The sequence below is a fragment of the Oncorhynchus masou genome, chromosome 1 (assembly GCF_036934945.1).
Source record: "Oncorhynchus masou masou isolate Uvic2021 chromosome 1, UVic_Omas_1.1, whole genome shotgun sequence".
NCBI lineage: Eukaryota > Metazoa > Chordata > Actinopteri > Salmoniformes > Salmonidae > Oncorhynchus > Oncorhynchus masou.
The window spans coordinates 42,216,425-42,226,899 of NC_088212.1; the positions used below are offsets into that span (position 1 = coordinate 42,216,425).

General features: G+C 39.6%; 2 protein-coding genes across 2 annotated transcripts; both read left to right on the top strand.

Annotated features, from left to right (window-relative positions):
• Positions 1 to 3,700: 3,700 nt before the first annotated feature.
• Positions 3,701 to 5,655, top strand: LOC135553924 (vasotocin-neurophysin VT 2). Its single transcript, XM_064985906.1, has 3 exons — positions 3,701 to 3,847; positions 4,404 to 4,608; positions 4,836 to 5,655. The coding sequence occupies exons 1-3, from the start codon at positions 3,728 to 3,730 to the stop codon at positions 4,979 to 4,981; spliced, it is 471 nt and encodes a 156-aa protein (XP_064841978.1). The 5' UTR covers positions 3,701 to 3,727; the 3' UTR covers positions 4,982 to 5,655.
• A 1,429-nt stretch (positions 5,656 to 7,084) lies between these two features.
• On the top strand, positions 7,085 to 10,475 carry ccl27a (chemokine (C-C motif) ligand 27a). The gene is made up of 3 exons (XM_064972375.1): positions 7,085 to 7,193; positions 8,993 to 9,110; positions 9,993 to 10,475. The coding sequence occupies exons 1-3, from the start codon at positions 7,094 to 7,096 to the stop codon at positions 10,090 to 10,092; spliced, it is 318 nt and encodes a 105-aa protein (XP_064828447.1). The 5' UTR covers positions 7,085 to 7,093; the 3' UTR covers positions 10,093 to 10,475.

Genomic DNA, 10,475 nt, shown 5'->3' on the forward strand with positions numbered 1-10,475 from the left:
TGTGGCATAGGTTATGCCACACGGGAAGGACAAAAAGTCTAACTGAACTGAGAAGCAAAATAGAATATGGTATGGCTTAGGCTAATGGGAATTGTTAATTTGCAGGATACTAGGGGGTAACTAGCCCCCCCCTATGATCAATGTCGAATTGCTAACACAAAACAGCAACCATTGGGGAAAAAATGGTATGTGGATGAAGGTCATGCTTAGGCAAATTAACAATAAAGAGAAATAAATGCCTACAGTTTACACTTTTTTTAAGGTATTTCATGAAATGTTGTTTTTAGAAAAGGGGTGTTTTTTAAAAGTACCGGGGGTAACTTAGCCAGTCCTGGGTTGCCAGTAACCCCCGTAGAAGATAATGGCATAGGATTTCACACAAGTGTGTTAAAATCCATTTAATGGGTGGGGTTTAAATTATTTAATATGCAATACTTAAAAGCTAAGTATTGTTGTCTTATTTGAATTATTTTTTATAAAATATGGGGGGGGGGGGGGAATGGTGTTGCACATGTCACCATTAATTAAAGGACATTTTATGTAAAGATCCTCTTTTTAACTCACCTGCACATTCATTTTATTTGTTCTTTCTCCTTTGTTCCTTTTCCATACAGTCCAATATGTACAATTGCACTAAATATTAGTTGAATAATGCAAGATTTTAAATCCCAGCAGTCTTTAAAATGACATTCAGGAGCGAAAGGTTTTCAAAAGTTTTAAATTTATGTAAAAAAGGTTCATTGGAACATTGGAATGGAATATACAGTTCCTTCGGAACGTATTCAGACCCCTTAACTTTTACGTTACAGCCTTATTCTAAAAATGATTAAATCCTTTTTTCCCCTAATCAATCGGCACACAATATCCCATTATGACAAAACAAAACAAGATTTTTTTAAACATTTTTGCCTATTTATTATTTATTTTTTTAAATATGAAATATCATCACAACACCCTTTACTCAGTACATTGTTGAATCACCTTTGGAAGAGATTACAGTCATGAGTCTTCTTGGGTATGATGCTGCAAGCTTGGCACACCTACAGTTGAAGTGGGAAGTTTACATACACCTTAGCCAAATACATTTCAACTCAGTTTTTCACAATTCCTGACATTTAATCCTAGAAAAATGACCTGTTTTAGGTCAGTTAGGATCACCACTTTATTTTAAGAATGTGAAATGTCATAATAATAGCAGAGAAATTTATTTATTTCAGTTTTATTTCTTTCATCACATTCCCAGTGTGCCAGAAGTTTGCATACACTCAATTAGTATTTGGTAGCATTGCCTTGAAATTGTTTAAAAGGTCAAACGTTTCGGGTAGCCATCCACAAGCTTCCCACAATAGGTTGGGTGAATTTTGGCCCATTCCTCCTGACAGAGCTGGTGTAACTGAATCAGGTTTATAGACCTCCTTGCTCGCACACATTTTTTCAGTTCTGTTGTGGCCACTCCAATACCTTGACTTTGTTGTCCTTAAGCCATTTTGCCATAACTTTGGAAGTATGCTTGGGGTCATTGTGCATTTGGAAGACCCATTTGCAACCAAGCTTTAAATTCCTGACTGATGTCTTGAGATGTTGCTTCAATATATCCACATAATTCTCCTCCCTCATGATGCCATCTATTTTGTGAAGTGCACCAGTCCCTCCTGCAGCAAAGCACCCCCACAACATGATGCTGCCACCCCCATGCTTCACGGTTGGGATGGTGTTCGTCAGCTTGCAAGCCTCCCCCTTTTTCCTCCAACGATGGTCATTATGGCCAAACAGTTATATTTTTGTTTCATCAGACCAGAGGACATTTATCCAGAAAGTAAGATCTTTGTCCCCATGTGCAGTTGCAAACCGTAGTCTGGCTTTTCTATGGCGGTTTTGGAGCAGTGGCTTCTTCCTTGCTGAGCAGCCTTTCAGGTTATGTCGATATAGGACTTGTTTTACTGTGGATATAGATAGTTTTGTACCGGTTTCCTCCAGCATCTTCACAAGGTCCTTTGTTGTTGTTCTGGGATTGATTTGCACTTTTCACACCAAAGTATGTTCCATTCTAGGAGACAGAACTCGTCTCCTTCCTGAGCGGTATGACGGATGCATGGTCTCATGGTGTTTATACTTGCGTACTATTGTTTGTACAGATGAACGTGGTACCTTCAGGCATTTGGAAATTGCTCCCAAGGTTGAACCAGACTTGTGGAGGTCTACAATTTGTTTCTGAGGTCTGATTTCTTTTGATTTTCCCATGATGTTAAGCAATGCAGCACTGAGTTTTAAGTTAGGCCTTGAAATACATCCACAGGTACAGCTCCAATTTACTCAAATTATGTCAGTTAGCCTATCAGAAGCTTCTAAAGCCATGACATATTTTTCTGGAATTTTCCTAGCTATTTAAAGGCACAGTCAACTTAGTGTATATAAACTTCTGACCCACTGGAATTGCGATACAGTGAATTATAAGTGAAATAATCTGTCTGTAAACAATTGTTGGAAAAATGACTTGTGTCATGCACAAGGTAGATGTCCTAACCGAAATGCCAAAACTATAGTTTGTTAACAAGAAATGTGTGGAGTGGTTGAAAAATTTGTTTTAATGACTCCAACATAAGTGTATGTAAACGTCCGACATCAACTGTATATTTGGGGAGTTTTTCCCATTCTTCTATACAGATCCTCTCAAGCTCTGTCAAATTGGATGGGGAGCGTTGCTGCACAGGTATTTTCATGACTCTCCAGAGATGTTATATCGGGTTCAAGACCGAGCTCTGGCTGACTGGGCCACTCTGGCTTGGACCGTTCATCTTTCCCTCAAGTAAAATTGGAGCACAACTCATGAGCCTGCTCACTTCACTTCACTGCTCACACCTTATCCAGTCCTCACCTGTGACTGAAAACAGGAGGAGCTCTCTCTGAAAACCTGCCCAGGGACTTCAGTTGAAAATTAGCCGACTGGTTAAAACTAGTACTGTTACTGAAACATTAATTAATAAAAATAAACAAGAAACTCAAAAACGTAGGTAGCTTTCTAGCTATATGACATAAAAAGTTGTGTAAAATAGTTGAAATGCTATAAAGTAGCATTTAGTGTAAAACTGTCAGTCATTAGTGGAAACATTTACAACTGCAATTAAGTTACTTTATCTTTTTTTTAAATGTATTTTACCTCAGACAATCTGGTAGTAATATCGCTAGCTAGCACTCCTAGCAGCTTATGCTAACTAGCTAGCTGGCTAGCATTTACTGCTAGTGAAGTTGCTTGCTAGAAAGTTTACAAACAAATTATCTAAATTTTTCTCTCTAAACAAGTGGATTATTATGTTAAGGCTTTCCTATTTACAAATATATATATAGATCTAACTTCATTGGAATATAACTACAACTTTTTAAAATTAACTTACCATTTTGTTGAAATATCTCCAAAAGTTGTGATGACACAGAGGACATTTTTTGTTGAGCAATAGCAGTGGCAGCCAGGGAAAATGTTGGGGAAATAATTTGGTGACATCTTGTGGTCTTAATGTGAATTACAGGGGGGTGGCAGTTACCCCTGGGGGCTAGTTACCCCCGAGTACCCTAACTCCATCACTAAAGGCAAATGTATGAAAAAACTCTGACGTCAAACAACTTTGAATGACAAACCCATCCCATATAAGTAACGGATAGCATCGAATATCTGTCAGTCATCCGTGAAGCAGCAAGAGTAATATAGGTGCGCTTTTTCTACACAATCGCAATGCCACATTCCACGCTTCTACTGTGCGTCATCGGACTCCTAGCGTTCTCCTCTGCGTGCTACATCCAGAATTGTCCCAGAGGCGGGAAGCGCGCGTTACAGGACACCGGCATCAGACAGGTAGGCCTACGTTACAGACTGTTCTATTTTCCGAGTCCTCTTTTTTATTCTATATGGGCTACACTATGCTTTTTGCGCTGTTTTCTCCCCCCAGAGTAGGTAGACTACGCACCACACCACTTCATTATAATCCATAGGCCTAAAGGTTTGGATAATGACCAGTTGAAAATGACCGGGTGCAGTAATTTATTTCACCTAAGGTATGTTTTTTCTAATGGTCATACTGTTATGTTGACAACTCATCAATATAGAGCCTATTTTTTTAATGCAATTCGGTATTTACACGGTCATAATACATGCAGAATGGAATTTAGATTGAACCTACATAATTGTAGGCTATTCTTTTTTTCTTCTTCTTGGAGTTCATCTGTGCTTCCAGTGCTCCTGAAAACACACATCGGCCTACAACAATGAAAACATGTAAAACATTTTTTATGGATAATTGTATTTCCAATACCAACTATTATCAATAATTGAATCATAAACAAATGACACATTGAGGTTCCACTAGCATAAAAACAATAGGAAGCCAGCTAACTGGTCTCTCCCCCTGAAGTGCATGACATGTGGACCAGGGGACCAGGGCCGCTGCTTTGGCCCCAGTATCTGCTGTGGGGAGGGGCTGGGCTGCTGGATGGGCTCCTCAGAGACAGCCCGCTGCTTTGAGGAGAATTACCTGCCCACCCCATGCCAGACAGGAGGGAGACCTTGTGGATCTGATGCAGGACGCTGCGCTGCACCAGGAGTTTGCTGTGACTCAGGTACAGTAGGTGTCATTGTTCATTTCTGTCTATTGTGTTTCGTCTGTGTGTGTGTGGTTGTGCGCTTACCTGTCTGTCTGTCTGTCTGTCTGTCTGTCTGTCTGTCTGTCTGTCTGTCTGTCTGTCTGTCTGTCTGTCTGTCTGTCTGTACATACCAGTGTATACTTGCACAATAAATGCTATGTTTATTCGCTTTCTAACTTTCATTATTGTATGTATGTCGACAGAGAGCTGTGTTCTAGATCCAGACTGTTTGTCGGAGAGTCGGTACCACTCTCCTGCGGATCACAGCGCTGGCGCCACAAGTGACTCACCGGGGGAACTGCTGCTGCGCCTGCTACACTTTGCCACCAGGGGGCAAAGTGAATACTAACAGTAACAATCTCAATCCAGAGATTCGCTTATATGGTGCCTAATTCTAAATCAACCCTTTACTAGCCTTTGACACTTCTCGTAGATCGGAAAAGATTGAAATTAATTACTTTATTTTTTCAGAAGAAACTTCAAGTAATTGGATAGGTTTTAGCAGTATGGTAATTGTTACACCTTGCCTAGTGATGGCAATTTCACCATATTGTTGACCACTACTATCAAAACCTTTTACATCTATACAGTACCTAGGCTAGGGGCCAGCGGTCGATTTGGAATCAGGCAAAATGGTTAAACTGACAGAAATAACAGGATGAAATGGATACAAGTTATAAACTGTCAACAAAAGTGTTTTTTCCACCTAAGAACGTATATGCACTTACATACATTGCATATATAAGTTTTATGTTCGACAAGACATTGTTTTTCCTAATGCCTCAATATAAATAGGTCATGTATACACCACAGAAATACAGACATTTAAATATGTAGGAAATAAATAGTTTTCTTGCAGTGTTGTAGAATGATCAGATTAATACTCAACAATCATTGTTGTTAGTATGTGAAGTGCTTGTAGATCACTACATTAATGCAGTGCATTACAGATATTACTATTATGAATCACGACTTACTGAGAATCACTGCTGTTGTATAATTGAATTAAAGATATCAAGAAATCACTACCAACCAAACTTGTCGGTTGTCTTTTGTACCCAGTTCCAAGCCAGGTTTTGTACTTCTAAAGGGTAATTATACCTGTCTCATAGCTTTGATTTACTGAAAGAAACGGATGCGTCTTGACTAGTTCTACAGTGTGTGTGTGTGTCTGTGTGTGTGTGTGTGTGTGTCTGTCTGTCTGTCTGTGTGTGTGTGTGTGTGTGTGTGTGTGTGTGTGCGTGCGTGCGTGCAAGTTTTCTAGGATGGTATGTGCAGCCAATACCTGGATAATTAATTATAAAGGGTCTGAGGAGGTTTGAGAAGACACCTATGTGTCACGAAACGGCTCATAGCCCATAACAAAGAGGGAGACAACGCAGAGATAACGGAATAACAAAAAGATGTTTATTAAATAAAGTAAACTATATACAATTAACAATGGTGCGTGTGTAGGCAGTAATCAGTAGTGTAAGTGAGTGGTTGCGTGCAAAGGTAGTGATAATGTGGGATGTTGAGCGGTGCCAAAATAAACAAGCCACAAGATGCCACAACCAAAAATACAGTGTGTCTGCATGGAGAGAGTCTCTCTAATGAATGGGGGAAAGGTGTATTTATCCCTGGGACACACCCGAGCCCAGGTGTGTTCCATTTCACTGACTACCCATCTTATTAAGGAAAACAATAGCAAAGAGAAAGAATTCGGCAGACAGAGTGGGAGGGTCGTCGCATATGTGGTTTTGCAATAAGGCAATTGCAAATTGCCTGGTGGTGAGAGAGAGGGGGGTGGAACATATGCAAGTCATTAGCAGTTTACTACTGTCAAACCAGTGTTGAGATGATTTAGCAGGTCTGTCACAGTGCTAAACAAACACTCTTCATCTATGTTTTGATAGCTCTGCTCTTACTGAGCATGTTTTCCTGGACAAACCAATCAACTACTTACTCACCATACAATTCCCCAGTGGGAATTCTACCATGTGAAGATTTCTGGAAATTGTATAGTGTTGGAGTATAGAACTCTTCAATTTATCAGCAAATCGATTTATTAACAATTTCACTGAGGGGTGTTTTCATACTTTCTTTGATGGAACAACAAAATAACATACTGAAAAAGATGTGAGTTCTATCAACGCCTGTTGACAACACAGCTCAACCTTAAATTGCATTGTTTGCGCTATATTGACAGTATAGCCCCCTTTATTTCACTGTGTTGGTTTGGTATGCACTGCCCTCACTTTTACCCTGGCTTTAACCCGGCTGCTCCACCTAGATCTCTGTTTTTGGTTTGCGACCTATATTCTATTATCAATTCTACATGATGGCTCTCACAAAGCATTGTGAGGTTGTTGTAGTCTTTCATTAAGTTAAATGTAGTAGTAATCGAACCTGTTAAAACCTGCCAGACCAATACCAACAACCCACAGCAATAGGAGGGGGGAGGAATTCGGTATAAAATCTGATGAGTTTCACTTGCTCTCTCACTCCCGCTGTCACCATGGATCTTAGAGTGATGGTGATGCTGCTCTTTCTGTGTGCTCTGGCCATCACAACCACTGAAGGTAAGGAAGACACTGTAATACAGGTCTATTCAACTATATTCTTAAGGGGGGGCAGATGTACAAAAGGTAAATTGCAGAGGGGCCGGATATTTTCCACGTGCAATTATTCTTTGGAAGAACTGTATAAGAAAGCAACGCAACCACCAATAAAGCACTTTTCTTCAAATTAAATGTTGCTGAAACGAATTAGGAAACAAGTGGAGGGCGCTCAACCAACGAGGTGCAACCAAAACATTTGATCATCATTGAAAAGGATAAGGTGCAAAGCTTGCTCACCATTATTTTGTTCAAAAGCCTCTTAAAAGTAATGAGGTCATTTTAAAATAATCTGAAAACTAAGAATCGCAATAAATAACACAAATCAGGTAATGCCAAATTCCAGTCTGAAGGAAGTAGAGTATGCTTTGAATTAATTTCCCTCAGTCATTAGATTCATTTTGTGTCACACTCCCTTCTAACAGAGTCCTTGTGAGTATCAGAGATGGAAACAGAAGGCACGTAGGTATTCCTTAGAGTCGTAGCTTTCAGGAATGCGTCATTAATCTTTTGTATCTTAAACCATACAAATGCTCTGGCCAAATTCATATGCAGAATCTTTTATTAATGTATAGAATTGATCAAATGGACCAGTATAAATTGATACATTTTCAGGATATGGCCCCCTGCCACTGGAATTTCTATCATCAGAACATTTTGCAGTAGTTCTTGCTAGAAAAAAATATTGATATTTAACAAATGACTTTTACCTATTGGTCGGTCATCAAACCATCACTCCTTTGCATAGGACTCAATAAGTAGCTAGCTGCCTTGAATGTTCATTTTTTGGGGCTGTGTGACAGTAGACACAAGAGCTCAGTGGAAATGAGAGTATTCATGCTGAAGCTTGTGGTGTGTGTGTGTGTGTGTGTGTGTGTGTGTGTGTGTGTGTGTGTGTGTGTGTGTGTGTGTGTGTGTGTGTGTGTGTGTGTGTGTGTGTGTGTGTGTGTGTGTGTGTGTGTGTGTGTGCGTGCGAGCGTGCGTGCGTGCGTGTGTGTGTGTGTGTACATATGATTAAGAGAAAGAGAAAGAAAGAATGCGGGAGAGAGAGATTGGCAGTTACTATCATATGGCAGTTATGTTGCCTGAATGGTATTGCCAAAAATTGTTTGTTTGGTGGCACAGGCAGGATTATCATTTGTGGGTTTTATCTGTTGTGACTCGCTTACTTTCAGTTGATACTCATTCTACTGTCATTCCATAGTCACAGTTTAAAACAACACAGGTCACTTGAGTTTAAGGAGAATTTACTAGTCTGTGATTCTTGGAGCAACCTAAACTACTACTTCAGCTACCTCTCCAACTCCTTGTTCTTTGAAAAAACACTCTACTACCTGTACTACTACAACTATTACTACTATTATTATTACTACTGCTAATATTATTTTATTACCATGCCTACTGAAGCCACTACTACAGATGTATGATCTTGATTTGAGCCAGTTTGCTACAGCAGGGAAATAATCCTGCAGCAACAGGTAATGTTAATTATTATGTGGATCAAACAGTAATTAATGGACATTTTTTGTAGGGGGTTGATACATTACTACAATTACTAACTATTGAAGCATTTTTAAACCTTGAATATACTACAGGTTTGCATTTCCTGCTGTGCGGGAAAATTCTTAGCAACAAAATAGTGATCAAATTAAGATCCTACATCTGTACAACACGACAAGTTCCACTAGAGCTGCTGCAATTACCACTAACATCACTTAGGACACTATTACTGCAACTCTTACAACTGATGGTAAACATTGCAGGGGGCATTCCTAAATGCTGTGTGACGACATCTATGGACATTCCCATCAATGTGCTGAGGAAGGTGGAGAGAGCAGAGATGCAGAGAAACAATGGTGCCTGTGAGATCAACGCACTCGTGTGAGTTCATCACAATACTGACTAGAGTAGACTAATTCTAGTATCCCACTTACACATTTACTATCATTGAAAACTGTCATGACATACTAGTGTTAGTATTCCACTGTCTGATACAAATTATGTTAAAGTTCAGAACAGTCAAAATTAGTTTTTCATGAAATTGGATGATATTCGAAGGTATGATGATCAAAGTATGAAAAATGACTGTCACTTCTACATTGATAACCTTTTATCATAAAGTTACTGGTCCCATCCCCCATGTCAAACACGTAGCTTCATCATTAAAGGGACAAGGTGACATCACCTGAATTCTCATTTTAATACACCAATGGCAACATGATATTCTCGTATCTCTTACCACCTTGTTTCCCCTTTCATCTGTGTCTGGCGTTAGCTAGCTTCTGGCTAGCTAGGTCTTCAGCCAGCATGGAACAAAAAGGGGGGAGGGGGGGAGGGGGGGGTGTTCAAAACATATGCAGTTGTCAAGTCAACTCACCTGTCAGTGCTGCTGTGAATCGCATCACAAATGACATGCCAAAAAGGAGATGTGTATGACATTTGTTTGTATCATTTGATGCAATTTCAATGTTATTTGAGTTGCTTTGTGTATCAACCAATTTGCTGGGGATCATTTTACTGCAACGCTACTCACTGCATCCAAGTTACTTGGCATATAGGCGTTTCAAAGAGCTGTCAATAAAGGTGAGCTCATGAATATAAGCTCCTTGCTCACTCAGCCTGTCTTTTCATACTTTTCTGGTAGTTATGAAAGAAAATGAAAGAAAATGTGTTTTTCAGAGTGACAGTTCAGGACCTTTGAAGACCCTCTATGTCAGATGGTGACCTGAGACAATGACTGTCTTTTCTCCTCCATTCCCATAGGCTGCACGTGAAAGGGAAGAAGTTCTGTGCCCACCCGAAGGTAAAGAGAAAGCTGAAGAGGATGCAGAGAAAAAAGGACGGAAAACAGAAAAGGCATTAGTGCTCTGTGAAGTGGGGGAACTTTTTAATGTGCGGCTAATCCCTTGGTGGACAGACTACGTAAACATAACTGGCACCTGACAAAATGATGCAACATTTTACTTCTAGGTTAACTGAGATTAATGTGCAGCAGCTTGACTTTTCTTTCATGTCTTTGTAGACATCTTCCTTGGATATTATTATGTGTTTTGGAGGAGTTTTGTAAAAGCATTACTATGTGTGTGAGGCAGAAACCTGTGGTGTGTGTAATAAAAAAATCGAATGCATGTCGACATGTAATCCACCAACTAATCTATAGCATTCACAAAACTGTTTTCTACTTATTCCTTGTATAAATAATCAAGAGCTGTGATATCTGAAATAAAATCTATACTTATCCCAAAA